The sequence below is a fragment of the Hevea brasiliensis genome, chromosome 2 (assembly GCF_030052815.1).
Source record: "Hevea brasiliensis isolate MT/VB/25A 57/8 chromosome 2, ASM3005281v1, whole genome shotgun sequence".
Taxonomy (NCBI): Eukaryota; Viridiplantae; Streptophyta; class Magnoliopsida; order Malpighiales; family Euphorbiaceae; genus Hevea; species Hevea brasiliensis.
The window spans coordinates 13,396,194-13,412,745 of NC_079494.1; the positions used below are offsets into that span (position 1 = coordinate 13,396,194).

Sequence of the window (16,552 nt, forward strand, 5' to 3'; positions counted from 1 at the left end):
ATAATCCACCACTCATTAAGGCAATAGTATGTCAACAAAACTTTTAAGGTACTGATTTGTCTAAAATCTCAAAAGGCTTTATGACATGCCCAAAGCACCACCTAACACCGAACCTAAAGATTCATACTTAAGAGGTACTAATGATATGATACCACCCCAAAATACTCGAATAATAAAATCCTGATCTAATATGAATATTATCCACTAGGGATAAACACTATTATTTATGTGGATTCTAAATCCCACTCTAATTGGACTACCTCCAAAATAGGAATTTAATATAACACGCTCCTCATCCAAACAAGAGTTTATTTGATGCTATATAAGGAGCTAAATCATCCATAGTTAGATATATTGTTCTCTCCTATCAATTATATACTCTATTCAATTCCAATTACTGACTTAAGCATCGAAGAGGTTATCCTAGTTAACCTACTTGGTGTTTTCTTTTATCTTGTAAGTTCATATACGTAGGAAAAATACATAAACAATATCACTTAGTGAAGCATAATTGCTAATTCTTTTCGCTCCTCCGGCTCCGCCATGAAAAGTGCGGTGGTACTCATCATCGACATATAAATTCAATGTTGCCAATCCATTCTGTTTATAAAATGATAGCAACTAAACGAACCTTTCAATTTCAAATGAATGCTAAATTCAAAAAGAATAAGAAAACACCTACCTTGAAGCAGCTGCCAATAGGGACAGCATATAAGATGAATGTGTATTCAAATGATGGTGCCTAACACAATACAAGACCAATACCCGTTAGCAATGGCCTACTATATAATGTCCTTTTCCCTGGAGGAGTAATATACTCATAACAAAGCATATAGTTATGTAGAAAGTGAAACAATATTCTCCATTGTGTCATCAATACTTTTAGCATCAATTCAAAAAGAAAAAAAGAAAAAAAAGAATCACCCAATGCTTATTGGAAAGGGAAGTTTGTTTCACTGCATCAAATAATTGATTGATGGAAGGAGAAGGCATGCACATTCTTTCAACACTAATCTTCATTTGGATGGCATTTTGATATGGACGGAAATAGAAGAAGGCCTCCATCTCTTTTTCTATATGATTTTGTGCCTTCAAAGAGTCCCTAAATAGTTTTGCAGGTCAACAATATTAGGAATTTCCATGTTTTAGTAACTTGAATTTATGAAAATTGAAATCAAAAGCAATTTGGCTGTCCATAATTTAGGTCTCCTGCAGAATTTCCAAAGCGACTTAGCTGTCCTTGTTCAAATTTCCCATCCTTAAAACATTGCATCATGTACATGTAATCAATTGGCAAGAGACCAAATCCAAGATTATCTCAATCTAAATCAGCATATTCACTATTACTGAGATCATCAATAGTTCTTGCAAGTTTAAAGAAAGCAAATCAAGCATCTTTAAAACAAAGAACAAACAGGGCAATGGCTAGGAGGACAATTTCGTATGCAGCAACATATGCAATTAAAGCATTTGGTATGATGTTGTGCAATTTGGGATTGAATTAAGAGGTGCATATTTACTTATAAGTTTATGGTTCACATGCACACTGCAAAGAAGATGCAGACCGAGATGCATAATTAATAGATGTATCATTAAAAATTGAGTATCGGAGGGTCCTCACCAGGAACAAACCTCGATGGGCCTCTAACCCATTTATTATTTGTTTTGCAGATTCATACTCGCAAACGAATTTTCATGGACTGCATCAACAAGCTCAATCTTAGTTCGTTTATATATAATATAAATGAGTTAGATACGAATTGAACTCGAGCGTAATATATTTAAAACAAGTCAAGCTATAATACCAAAATTTAAGTAGAGCTCAAATCGAGTTCGAATTTAAAAAGTATAACAAGCCAAATTTAAGTTGTTCAAAGCTTGGACTGACTCAGTTCATTTGCATCAAGATCTCCAGAATTTTAGAAGGTAATCTCAAACCTAATAACTAGACACGTGAAGTAAATTATTTAATTGTTGAACATTTGATAATGACAAATAGGGATGGCAATGGGTGAAGTATCTGCGAAAATCACAATACTTGAGTATGATTAATATTCATATTACCTAAACCCATCCCAAACCTAATCATTATTACTTGAATAATACCAAAACCCATTTAATTTTATATAATTCAATTAATAATCTAAAAAAATTATTAATAATTTATTTTTTAAAAATTGAATAACTCCATAATATATTTAACTTCTATTTATTTAAAATATATTATTATATATATATATAATTATAAAAATATATATATTATATTTAATATATATTTAATTAATTATTTATATAAATGAGTTTGGATGATGGTTACCTTACATACAAAACCTGAATCAGACTTGAATCTATCATTAGTATTATTTCTCAATTATGAACTTGACTGAAACCCGATTATATACTACAGTTAAAGTTCAAGTTCAATTAGAATTAAGAATTAAAATTAATCAGAAAATTAGATAAAATAGAAAGTTTAGTATATTTAAATTATGAAATTTAATAATAAGAGTTCCAAAAGTACTAGGTTTTAGTGGCTTATATATATGAATATTTCGGCCATTATATTATATTTAGAGAGCTCACAAAGTGGAGAGATATGTACTGCGTGGAATTCTATAAGTTTTATTTAAGTAATTTGTGACAGTGAGAAAAATAATTAGTAATTGTATAATTATTTTTTCTTGATAAGAGATTTATTTGGTAGAGTAAATTTAAGTCGAATCACGTTAATTATATACTTTATTTTGTGTAGATATAATTTTCACAATAATTATTTAAACTCATCTTATTAGAATTCAGTCCAAATGAGTATATATAAATACCTCACTTGACAAATAAAAATAGAAAAAAAATAATGCAGCCACCTAACGGATAAGATAGGATTTACACTTCCCAAGACAGCATGTGTCTTGTTTCGCTATGAGAGGCAACTGCTAAGTGCGAATATGGCATGTCCATTAGAGGAACTAACCTCCCTTATGTCATCTAAAACAGCAAGTTTGGTTATGAGCCATGTGATGCAACAAATCCTGCTTCTTTAACTCTCACTCGTTACTCCTCAGCAAAGTTTAGGTATGAGCAATTAATTGTGAAATTCACCTTCTTAAGGGACTCCAAAAGTGTAACTTCCAAGAAGAGACCTTAGGTCCAACTCTTGCAAGACGTCAAATTCTAGTAATCTTTCATTTCAGTTCTTCGTTAGTCCATATGAATGAATATTAATGAAAAGATAGAACAACTGAAAGCAAATAATGAAGATAAATCCCATTCAAGCATCACTATCCCAATTCTTGGTTCACTTTTGCTCAGCAATAGAAGGTACACTATTGTCATAAAATATCTTATCTACCAGCTGCCAACCAAAGAACTTGCACTCAATAAATAATTACTTCCAAGTATTTCTCCTAAATCACTATTGATAGATACCCTTACTGTCAGAAAGAAAATCACAATTGCCTTCAAGCATTTAATTGATTTATATTATAAAGAAGCTCTTTTCATTTCTTGTTCATCAGTCCTATAGGAAATAAATTGACATAACATATGATTGAAAGGTTTTTGCTATTTATTGACAAGCAATTAGATAATTTTTTCTGTACATTCCTGTTTTGGTTCATTGAAACTAGCTTAACGTATCTCCAAAGTCCAGCCCTTCTTATCCTCAATCAATCCCATCTGAATTCCTACAAGAGTTGAGTACAGCTTCCGGGATAGAGAGTAAGCACCCGTTCTGTATTCGATTCTGCATAAATGATGAAATATTTTGATTTATTAAAACAAGTAAAAAGAAGGGTAATGTTTTAATCATGCTTTTTGTCTTTATTTTCAGGATTTTTCTCTTGAAAATTAAGGCCTTAAGGTGAAAGTAAGAGAGCTTAAGTAGTATCAGTTACCTTTTATCTTGATATGTAATACTGCCAACCGGAGCAATGACTACAGCAGTTCCAGTGCAAAAAACTTCATCGACATTTACCAATTCATCCACAGAAATTACACGTTCCTCAACCTGACACATCGACAAAATTTTCAGAACGTATAAGATGGGGGAATGAAAAAGGTTTAATTTGATTTTTTTTTTGGGTTAATTTTGGGGGTACAAGATTGTTACCTCATAGCCAAGATCTTGAGCAATTTCTATGATGCTTTTTCGAGTGACCCCAGAAAGAATAGTACCATTTGTAGCAGGAGTTGAAATAACATTGCCCTGATAAGGTTGAAAAATGAATGCATAAGGCTAGTTATGAAATTAAGATGCTTGAATAGAAAATAGTTAATCGAATACCTTCACGATGAAAATGTTACAAGAAGAGACTTCCTCCAAATATTTCTTATTCAGAGAGTCAAGGTACAGGACATCAGAAAATCCCCTGTTCTTTGCTTTAGTTATTGCTTTCAAAACCTGCAAGAATATGCTATTACATGAGATCTTCGGAGAGAAGTTGCTAACAAGACAGCAGGAGTCACTTACTGGAGCATAATTGCTAATTGTTTTCACACATCCAGCTCCACCACGAGAAGCGCGATGGTACTCATCCTCAACATATAAATTCAATGGTGCCAAGCCCTCCTGTTTATAAGATGAAAGCAACCAAATGAACCCTTCAATTTCAAGTGAATGCTAAGTTGAAAAAGAACAAGAAAACACAACACCCACCTTGAAGTAGTTGCCAACAGGGGAAGCATATACAAGGAATGTGTATTCAGGTGCTGGTGCTAAACCCAATACAGGACCAGTACCCATCAGCAATGGCCTAATATATAATGTTCCTTTCCCTGGAGGAGGCGCCTGCTCACAACAAAGCATATTAGTTATGGCAGAAAGTGAAACAATTTTCTCCATTGGCTCATCATTATTTTTTAGCATTAATTACAAAAAAAAAAAAAGGAATCACCCAGCGCTTGTTAGCAAGGGCAGTTTGTTTCACTGCATCGACGAATTGATCAATGGAAGGAGAAGGCATGCACATTCTTTCAGCACCAATCTTCATTTGGATTGCATTTTGATCCGGACGAAATAGAAGAAGGCATCCATTTTCTTTTCTATATGCTTTTGTGCCTTCAAAGAGTCCCTGACCAGATTTGCAAGTAAACAATTTCAGGAATTTCCCATGTTTTAGTAATTTGAATATAAGAAAATTGAAATCAAAAGCAGCTTGCCTGCCCATAATTTAAGACTCCTGCAGAAGGGCTCAACTCAATGTTTCCATAGCGACTTAGTTGTCCTTGTTCAAACTTCCCATCCTTAAAACATTTCATCCTGTACATGTAATCAGTTGGCAAGAGACCGAATCCAAGATTATCCCAATCCACATCAGCATAGTCACCGTCACTGAAACCATGATCATAAACAATTCCGGGAGTTTTAAAGGAAGCAAACCAAGCATCTTAAAAATAAATAACAAACAGGGCAACGGCTAGGAGGACAATTTTGTATGCATCAACTTATGAAATTAAAGCATTTGGCATGATGTTGTGCAATTTGGGAATGAATTCATAGGTGAATATTTACCTGTAAGTTGATGGCTCACATGCATGCTGCAGAGAAGATGCAGCACCAGATGCATAATTATAGCAAGCTCCAAGCTGGAAATGCACACAACAAAGGATATGAGTTCTCTGAGCTCAAACCAAAGATAGAAGGCCTGTCCCAAGAGGACAGCCAATCAGTAAAAAGACTAAGAATCTTCATACAAAGATTTCTGGTTCAAATCTCTTGGTCAGGGTTATGATTCATAATTTTCCAATGAACCAAAAATAAAAACAAAAAGGCCTCAAATGAAAGCCAGTAGTTAACCAGTCAGCATGGAATCTAAAACATAATTTGGGCCTATCAGAATCCTCAATTCCTCAGCCATGTCTTAACAAAAATTTGTTGGTGCACTGGTCAGCGATTATATGATGCAAGAAAATGTCAAATATTCGTCATACTTGTCAATACAAGAGTACCTTAAAATAATACGAAGGAGAGTAAGCGTCCAACACTAACCTTTGATTGAAAAGAACCAAGTCTCTGAGATTGAACCAAACCGCGAAAGCCTGCACTTGTTTGAATCATGGTCGATCCTGTTTGTTGCCTTAAAATCCAAGTAGTGAATATATTACAAGAACAATTTCAGTAGCAAGAAGTGTTTATACAGCAATGAAGGACAGAGACTGAAACAGATTATCAATATGGTTTGTTTACCCCTTTTCTAGAGTAGCAGCTGGTAGCTGGCAAATGAAAGGAAAGAGCCACAGCTAGGGGTGAGAATGAGCAGGGTAAAATCACGTTATGATTAATATTCCTAAAATTTAAAATCGTCTTAAAATTCTATTAAAATATTTTCTTTTATTATTCAAACTCATTGTTATTATTATTTAAAAAATAAGTGAATCCGTTTAGTTTTACATATTTTCATTAATAATTTAAATAAAAACAATAATTTATATTTTAAAAATTTAATAATTTTATAAAATATTTAAATTTTATTTTATATAAAATAAAAATATAAAAATTATTATAAAAATATATATAAATAAATTTTAATAAGAGATATTTAATACATAAAATTTAAATTCAACCCAAATTTATTATAAATATTATTTTTTAAATTTAATAATATACTATTTAATCTTCTTTTATTAGGATTGATTGGATTGGGTGGAGCTCTCTTTGGATTTAATTTTAGTTGTTCTATCGTTACAATAATTGTGAGTCTGGCTCCAACACGAAACTGGATAGCTCTCTTGTCTACTTGTAATGGGTTCTATTTTCTTACAAATTTTAAAATCTTTTTATTTCCAACGGATAGGAAAGAATTGGCAATGCCCATCCATAACCATCATTTTTAGGTCATAATTCCACGTCAGCCCATTGAGTTGTCGTTTATGGTATGCATAATTATGCCATTAATGGGCTTTATCTTGGTCTCCATGGCCAGAATACAATGCTTAAACACGCTTATCATCAAGATTATGGGTATTCAATAATAATCGTATTGTAATTAAAAGAATGCTGCTTTATCATCATCTTTTATCATAAATGAAATATTTTAATTAAAAATAATCTTGCACATAACACGCCCGTCCCTCTTGTCTATCCTCCTTTCCAATCTGTCTCCTTTGTCAAGATCAGTATAATTTATTAAAAAGCAATCTGGGATTAGACTATGATAACAATTAGGATCAAATAAGATAAGATAAGAGAGACGTCACCTTCCAAGGATAAAAGATTGTGAAAATGCGAATTTAAATTTAATTTTATTAAATGAGTAATATATATTATTATATTAGATTTAATAAAAATAAAATAAATATTTTCCTCTTCAATGATTACAACCCCAATCTACAGAATGAGCCTCCTGCATACTTGTGGTCCCTAACAGTGTTAAAATCCAGTGGCAAGCCACCCAAGACTAGTCCATCTCAAGTTGATGGTACCAAAGCAAATGGGCGTCTATTTCAGGAGTTTTGGTCAAATGTTAAACTTGGACTCGGAATGTATGTGGGGGAGACTTTTGAAAACTTGGAGATGGAGACAACTTGGGAAATTGACCCAAGCCCATAAGCAGTCATTTGCCCAACTCTTAAGTTGGCAACAAGGCATGGGCCGATTGGTTTATCAAGCTCTTAAAGTTTGGGAAATTGACCCAGGTCTCGCTGTCTCACATTTCTTCTCTGAATGAAAAAATGTAAGGGTTAGGCTGTCCAAGGGTCGGGAAATTGACCCCAGTCCCCAGTAGCATGCCCGTCTTGCAAGTTAAAGCAGCCTTTAGAGTAGTCACTAATAGGGGTGTTCGGTTTCAATTCGATTCGAAAATTTTCTAAGAATTGGAATCGAATCGAAATTTCGATATAATTTTGATTTGGTTCTTCATTGTTTTTGTTTCGGTTTCGGTTCGGTATGGTTCTCAGTTCTTCAATTCCGGTTCATTTCAGTACGGTTTCGATTCAGTTCTCGATAATTTAATGTAATTATTTCCTTAAAAAATCATACTTGAATTAATATTTAAAATTTGAATTGGGTTATTAATACATAATATATCATATAATATATCTTTTAATTATTTATAAATTACATAATCTTTAAGTATAATGTGCATATATAATTTAGGGTTAAATATATTATTTAAGAAAGTAAAGAGATGATGAGGCAACAGTCCCCTTAACTGTTTGCATCAGGTAAATTTTGAGGACGAAATTTTTATTAGAGGAGAAGAACTGTAACACCCTCACTTTAGATAGTTCGTACATTCAATTGTTTCGGTGACTAATGTCTGTCTGGACAGTTAGAATGTCTGAAACTACATTTCAACTAGAGTGAGGAGTTATAAATAACTCAAATAATGACAAGAAAAATTAAGGAAAAATTTAAGCAATAAAATGCACTAAGCTTAAATGATCTGTAGCTTCGGCGATGGGTGACCTAACGGGAAGCGACTGTAAAGACAGTGAGCAACCCTATACCCATGGAAAACACTGTGAAATAATTTTTGGGACTCCAATGAAAAGTTATTGAGCCTTAGATGACAAAAGAATGCCAAGAAAATGTTAAAAAAATTTTCTAAATCGGTATAGATAATTTTAGCTCTTTAACCTAAACGAAGGGCATTTTGGTCATTTCACCTTCAGAGATGATTTTTGACTAACTTGTCCATTTAAGTAAGTGAGGTATAAGACAAAAAATGTGAATAAATATTATTAAAAATTTAATTAAAAATGAGTAAAGAAAGAAGAAAGAAAAAGAAAACAAAATGAAATTTAAAATTCAATTATGACATAAGCCATATGCAAGCATGGTGCAATTAAAATTATGTCAACCAATCATAATTAGACAAGCTTCATCATAAAACATAAAAAGAGATTAATTAAAAATCAAAAGTCATCTTGTTCATTTCTTCCCTTGATGGTCGGATTCACTCTGTCTCCTCCCTCCATTGTTACTTTTCCATCAAACCTTGCATAACCCTAGTTTCTCACCATAAAACCCCTTGCTCCTTTCACTAAAACTAATCCTTGCACCTTGAGAAAACTCGAGGCAGCAAAAAGAAGAGGAAAGAAAGAGGTTTAACAAGCTTGGAAATTGACTTAAGCAAAGTTAGTGTCAAATCTTTCCTCTCTCTCTCTTAATTCATGTTTTGACACTTGATTTAAGTTAGAAATTGCAAGAAAATGAAATGAAATCTACATGTATGTATACCCCATAATTTTGGCAGCCATGAACATGTTAGGGTTTGATGACTTATCAGTGAATTAAAATGGTGTAGAGATGCCTTTTTATGTGTATAAGTGAATTAGAATATTAAATTGCATGTGTAGTGCAAGATTGGAAGAACTAGAAATTAGGATTTGAGAAAAATTAGGTTTTTGCTTAATTGATGGTGAATTGGTGTTCTAATGGTCAATTAGTGACCATTGAGGTGAAATGACCTTAAATTGAGATCAATTGTGGCATGGGATAATGAATTGGAGAGGCTGCCCAATTGCTGGAAATTCTAGACTTTGAGTCTAGTGGGTTTGGGCAGTCCTAACTTGACTTGTGTAGCTTCAATTGGTGCAAGGCCAATTAGAGGTGAAATTAGGAACATAATGCCACATTTTTTATGAAGGGACTTTGCCCAGAAAACCAACTTAAGTTGACCTAAAAATTGCCTAAATCTGGGTAACCAAAATTCTGGACTTGGAAAATGACCAAATGAACAGTGTTTGTTCAATTGGCCATAACTTTGTGTAGAGAGGTCCAAATGATCTGATTTTTATACCCATGGAAAGCTTAGACAATGTAGAACAACTTTTATGGAGAACAGAAATCCAAATTCTGATCATAACTAATTCAAATTGCTAGCCAATTTTAGGACACTAAAACTGCCAGAACCAATTTTGCCCAAAAAATCTGGGAATGGACTAATCAGGCCAGTTATGGTAAAAATGCCATAACTTGAGCTACAAAACTCCAAATGGAGTGATTCAAAAAGAGAATTAAAGAAGACACATTAGGAAACAACTTTCATGAAGAAAGTTTAGCAAATTGTCACTGTAGAAAGGTCCAATGAAACAATAAACCTAAATGACCAAATCTAAAAATTTGAATTAACTTCCAATGAGTTTTGAATTGAAATTGGCAACTAATGCCAACAAATGTAAAACCCAAAATGTGTTATTTTAGTGCAATTAGAACTTGCCTACCTATTGATTATGAAAAAGTCAACATTTTTTGCATGAATAGTAATCACCAAACTTCAAATGTAAAGAATTAACCAATTAACTTTGTTAACATACCCTAGTATGCCTAGTATGATTAGTTTGGATAGGTTGGCATGCCAATAGGGTTCTAATAGTAGTACTGCACATAGCTTCATGCCATTTCATAATTTATGGGGCTTTTGGCCATTTTGATACACTTAATATATTTGGCCTTGTGCCCGATGATGATTATGGCTTATTAGCCGTTCTGTTGCACACCTGGCAGACACTTTGTAATCGATGGTGTGACGGCCTGAGATACTTGGTACCCAGTGTTAGTTTATTCGTTTATCCAGTCTAGTAACTGGTATAGGTTACTTGGACAACCAAAATAAGTCTTAATAATTTATAACCAAATAATGAACATAAAAAGTACTAAATTAATAATATTACTAATATTTACTAAAAATTTCGCCTGTATAAAATATTACCATAATTTCTGCATATTTATTTATTTTATTTTATTTTTACTTTATATTGGCACTACTAAGCTGTATTGCTTAGCGCGTTGCTTTTGCCAAGCATAGGTACTGGAGACACAGAGCGATAACCCAGCAGACCTCAGACTGGGTGAGGATCAGATCTGCATTGTGTACAGTGTCACTACATCTATAGTGTATTTTGGTAGGACCCATTAGGCTTGTTAGAAATTTTTCATTTTGTAGTGTAAATTATGAACCTGTGTAATTATTGTAAATTATATAAAATTCGTAAAAATTGAGTATTTCTTTATGAAATTGGGCTTAAGTATGTTATGAATGGAATGAATGAAATTAAGTTTGAAATATTGAGATTGCATGAAATTGAGTTGAGGTTTATTGGAGTTGCGGATATGATATATATATATATTGGAAGTATTTTTAATAAGTTTTGAAGAACTGTTTTCTCAATTTTTAGTCGGTACTCTGCCGAATTTTCTGTAAAAATTTCACAATTTCAAATTAATTAAAAATTTAATTCGTGATATAAACTTCACTTGAGAGCTTTTTAATAAATAAATTAAGTTCCGGGAATTATAATAAGATAGGTTAAAAATGCTCCAGCACCGAGTGTACCATTCTTTGCTCGGCTACACTGTAGACGAGTGAGGGGTGTCACATTATGAAAGCAGGAATCTCATGTAATTTGACTATCTCACGGATGTACAACCTGCATACTGAGCAATAGAATAGATGGTCCATATAGGCAAAAAGTCAGCTGACTTTTTCAGACGATCCACAATCACCCATATAAAATCATACCCTAGGGTAGTACAAGGTAACCCAGTCACGAAGTTCATGGTGATCGTTTACCACTTTCACTCTAGGATGGGGATCTCCTACAACTTCCCTGAATGCCTCTGATGCTCAAACTTTACTTTCTGATAAGCTAGGCACTTAGACACGAAGTCTGCTATGTCTCCCTTCATACCATTTCACCAGTACCTATCCTTCATATCATGATACATTTTTGCACATCCTGGATGAACACTGTAAGGTGTATAGTGTGCCTCTTACATATTTTCATTTCTTAGGTTGTCCACATATAGCACACATATCCTGGAGCTTTGCATAAAGGTACCATCTCCATCAAACCTAAACTCACATTCTTTTCCTTACTGCACCCTTTTTACAATTCGCATTAATTATGGGTCCCCATGTTAGGAAGCTTTAATTTTGTTCTGTAGATCCAGCCATACTCTCAAATGTGCTAAAAGTGTACCTGAAGCAGTTATATCCAACATTAAACTCTGATCCATCAGTTTATACAACTCCTGTATCAGTAGTCTTCTCTCCATTATTATATGTGCCAAGCTACCAGAAGACTTCCTACTCAAAGAATCTGCCACCACATTTGCTTTACTTGGGTGGTACTAGATAGTGCAATCATAGTCCTTCAAAAGCTCCATCCATCTCCTCTACCTTGAATTTAAATCCCTCTGCTGGAAGGTGTACTTCAAGCTTTTATGGTAGGTGTATATCTCACACGTTTTGCCATACAGGTAATGCCTCCAAATTTTCAGTGCAAAAACAACAACCGTCATTTCTAGATCATGAGTGGGATAATTCTGCTTGTGCTTCTTTAACTGTCTAGAAGCATAAGCCACCACTTTACCATGCTGCATCAAAACACACCTTAATTTAACTTTAGAAGCATCACAATATACCATATACCCTTCTCCACTCATAGGCAAAGTTAACACAGGAGCTAAAATTAAACAGTCCTTAAGCTTCTAAAAACTTTTCTCACACTCATCTAACCAAAAAAATAGGACATTCTTTTGAGTCAACCAAGTCAGAGGAGCTACTATCCTGGAGAAGATCTGTACAAAATGCCTATAATATCCTGCTAGGCCTAAAAAACTTCTCACCTCGGTGACTGTGGTAGGCCTAAGCCAATCGGTTACTGCTTTAATTTTCTTGGGATCCACTTGAATGCTTTCACTTGACACCACATGTCACAAGAATGAAATACTTTTCAGCTAGAACTCACACTTCGAAAGCTTAGCATACAGCTGATGCTTCCACAAGGTCTGCAATACCATCCTTAAATACCAAGCATGTTCTTCCTCAATCCGAGAATATACTAAAATGTCATCTATAAAAGCAATGATAAAGCGATAAAAAATGGTCTAAATACCCTATTTATTAGATCCATAAATGCTGTTGGTACATTAGTGAGTTCAAATGACATCATCAAGAACTCATAATCACCATACCTAGTCCTGAATGCTGTTTTTAGCACATCCTCACTCCTTATTCTCAGCTAATGATAGCTCGATCATAGGTCTATCTAAGAGAAGTATCTTGCTCCTTATAGCTAGTTAAAAAAGTCATCAATTTGAGAAAATGAATAATTATTCTTAACTATCACCTTGTTCGGCTTGTCTGTAGTTAATGCATAACCTCAATGACCCATCCTTCTTCCTTATAAACAAAATAGGAGCACCATAAGGTGACATGCTTGGCCAGATAAAACCCTTGTCCAGAAGCTTCTGTAGCTATTATTCAATTCTTTTAACTCTGCGGGCGCCATCCTGTAGGGTGGTACAGAAATAGGGTTTGTACCCAGCACAATATCTATGCAGAATTCAATCTTTCTATTAGGTGGCATCCCGTGAAGCTCCTCAGGAAAAACATCCATAAATTCCCTAACAATAGGTACATTTTTCACACAAGTACCTTTAACAGATGTGTCCCTCACTAATGCCACATAACCTTAACAGTCATGTTTTAAAATCTTTTTGGCACTTATGGTTGACATTAGATTGTATTGAGCTACACTCTTGTCATCATCAAAGCTAAACTCTTCCACTCCAGGAATATGAAAATACACCTTTTTATTATTTCTTAATCCTAACTTGATTGCTAACTCCATTGCTTCTAAAATTCTAACTCTGCTATTGGTTTCCACTAACACATATACCATATAGTATCATATTATAGTACTAACCTACTACTTATTTTATGGAACATAGACCTTTGACCATGGATGATTCTTCATGTATCTCCTTCTTAACATGACCATCAAAACATTATTGTTCCCTACTATCCTCTGTAGGGAATTGCTCTTAATGGTTAGATAGGTATGCTTGAACCTATAATTTTCACCTAAATTATCATGGTAGTGAGAAATGGGTGTTGTACCACTATCCTAGATAAGATACTTTACGCATTCATTTTTCTTGATACAATCACATCTATTGCCTACAGCTTTCTAGACTTTAGCCTTAAATTTACCCATATTTGTTGATCCTTTTCTTTAATTTTCATTATCTCTTCACAATTATTGTGCTCTACCTACAGGATTTTACTGCACCAACTCCTTATTGTACCACAGCTCCGCCTTGCATATAATCTCACAATTTACTATATTTGTTTACACTCCATTTGTATTTCATACCTAGCATCATTATCCTGTGTCTTTGTCTTCTTCGATATTCTGAAAGATACCTCTCACTATCAAATCCTTCCAGAACTATCTCTAGTCTTACATTCATTACTTTGATCTTTGTATTTATTAGTAACTTGTGAGTAACATTTATACCTCTCCTATCCTCTACTACTGTTCTGTTACCTGTTATCAAACTGTCACTCATATTTTCTCATAAAGTTACCTAGTTGGTCACACTAAAAATATTTGCCTAACTCTCAATTATAGACTCTAAGTCTCACCATTATGAATTCTGACATCAAATTTTTGTGCCATTATCTCTCATTCTTTTCTCTCATCAGGCATATTTGAATCTATTAGGTTAAGTTTTAATCAACTTACGACCTACTGTTTTTGTTTTTTTATCTGATAAGACAATTGAAGTTATTGTTGCACACTTTCTAGCTACTTCCTACTTTGGTTGCAATTCTCCCCTAACTTTTCTGATACTATCAACAGTCCAAAGAGTCCTTGTCACATTGCCCCTTATTTTACCTTAGGGATAAAAAACAGACAAAGTCTATTCTAGATCCTACAACTCTGAGCTCCAAGTTTTGGCTACTAACACTGTACCAACTACGACCTGCTCTGAGTCCTGCATTTTTGGGTTTTATACCTTGACAAACATTATCCCTAATGTAATCATTTCCTAAGCTCTCTATCCTTACTTTTCTATTTATCTCGATTACTTTTACTAGAACTACATTTTACGTCCTCTGTATCTTGACTCTACTCTTCCTAATCTTATCATACTATATGCCTTTTAGTTTGTTCTTAGCTAACTCCTTTTTATCTTACCCAAAATCGAACTTTGACTATTTTATTCTTTAGCTTTATTTTCTTTCTTGACCTAATTGTCATGTCAGAAACTTATACTTTTTTACTGTCACTACCAAATCATCTACACCTTAATGTTACTTAGATTTGGCCCTTTGACCACTCTAGCTAGCATTTCTACTGGCTTTCAGATTATGCTGCATCTATAACCTTGTCCAAATTTTCATTTCTACATTCCCTCTATTTACTAGAATTCTATAATTTGTCTTTGCTGACTTGCTGTCCTTAACATTATTTTATTCAGAGTATACTCTTATCTTAAGCAATAAGAAGTTGAAAAAAGAACTCAATGGATTGTAGCCATGCATTCACCGTGTGATCTTTGCTCCTTTCTTTTAGACTGCATACTACCCTTTACTACTTCGAGGAGGGGATCTACAGGAATTTTATTTTCTCATATCCACTAAATTAGCCAAAATTTAAGATACTGGGTACCTAAACTTGTCACCCAATTCAAAAGCTTTGCATCTATCATGATCTGATCACTTATGATTCCTACAATAGAACTTATACCCTATCCTGGATACCTGAGCTAACAACTTTCTACCACACTCTACAATCCCATTTGGGATACTATTCCATAGGTCACCATCACTAGTAGTAACTTTCTATCTCTTTTAAAAGGATAAAACCACCCTACATCATCATTGACTGCAAAAGAGGAACTGCATCTGCCTCCTTGCCATAACTATGTTAGGCTATCTGCTCCCTTATCATTCTATAAACCCCTTAAAGCATCATTTCATAAGCTATGAATATCATTCATAGCATCCGGTCTCCTCTTAAGGAATCAAAGCTGTACTCTGTGCCTTGCTGCCATAGAAAGAAGATACTATTTTTTACTAAACTTTAGACAAAACATCCATTATAATGCCAAAACTATCCAAGACCCCATTTACCTTTGCTTGTAACTATACTGAAACCTCTAGTCTTATGGCAACTCCTGATATAACTTTAGCTCATGCTAGGGTAACTGAGTCACTGACTTTAGTTACCACCCAACTGTGACCTTCGATGTTCTAGCTCAATAATTAGGAGTTCCCAACTCCTTTGAAAAAATAGAACTCTATTATGGCATAACTGTACCATAAGAGAGCCCATCTGCAAACACCCTTAGGAAATACGTTGGGGATGCACGTAGCTCTACACAATAATCCCATGTCATTATTATAATCTACAGCTTATAGCACAAATATCGAGAATATTGCATAGTTACTACGGTACGTCCCAATAAACTAGGTCTTCCAATCTCTTATCTCTTTTGAGCCCACTAATGCCATAAACTTACTCTGACTGGGTTATCCACTAACGACTGCTAGCAGTGATATCCTCACCCCTATCTGGGCAGTTACACTATCATAACTCATGTTTTTGTACTCATGCCTTGTGCTAGATAGGCACGCCATCTAGCCCCATACTGAAAAAAAATGTAGAACTTTTTGGGTTACATATTCCCATGGCAGACCTCAGCACATCTACTAGCTCTAGTTCAGATCACCATGTACTCCATGAAAAACCGAGACACTAAACTGAAGCATTCTTATACTACCCAAGGAATAATGCAGAGTCTAGAAATAAGAAA

General features: G+C 34.1%; 1 protein-coding gene and 1 pseudogene across 1 annotated transcript; both read right to left on the bottom strand.

The window, feature by feature from the left end:
* Positions 1-462: 462 nt before the first annotated feature.
* LOC110635360 (branched-chain-amino-acid aminotransferase 2, chloroplastic-like) lies at positions 463-1,570 on the bottom strand (annotated as a pseudogene).
* Positions 1,571-3,452: 1,882 nt separating this feature from the next.
* LOC110635350 (branched-chain-amino-acid aminotransferase 2, chloroplastic) lies at positions 3,453-6,280 on the bottom strand. The gene is made up of 10 exons (XM_058134426.1): positions 5,987-6,280; positions 5,510-5,583; positions 5,158-5,329; positions 4,893-5,069; positions 4,655-4,786; positions 4,469-4,567; positions 4,283-4,399; positions 4,109-4,204; positions 3,894-4,006; positions 3,453-3,742 (listed from the first exon to the last, which is right to left on the bottom strand). The coding sequence occupies exons 1-10, from the start codon at positions 6,053-6,055 to the stop codon at positions 3,628-3,630; spliced, it is 1,164 nt and encodes a 387-aa protein (XP_057990409.1). The 5' UTR covers positions 6,056-6,280; the 3' UTR covers positions 3,453-3,627.
* Between the last annotated feature and the right edge of the window lie 10,272 nt (positions 6,281-16,552).

Excerpts from the sequence above, each read along its gene's own strand:
- LOC110635350 (XM_058134426.1), bottom strand. The coding sequence starts at position 6,055 with ATGATTCAAACAAGTGCAGGCTTTCGCGGTTTGGTTCAATCTCAGAGA. Across the intron at positions 5,584-5,986 it reads TTGGTTCTTTTCAATCAAAG|CTTGGAGCTTGCTATAATTA; the intron begins GTTAGTGTTGGA and ends GTGCATTTCCAG. Across the intron at positions 4,007-4,108 it reads CTCAAGATCTTGGCTATGAG|GTTGAGGAACGTGTAATTTC; the intron begins GTAACAATCTTG and ends TCGATGTGTCAG.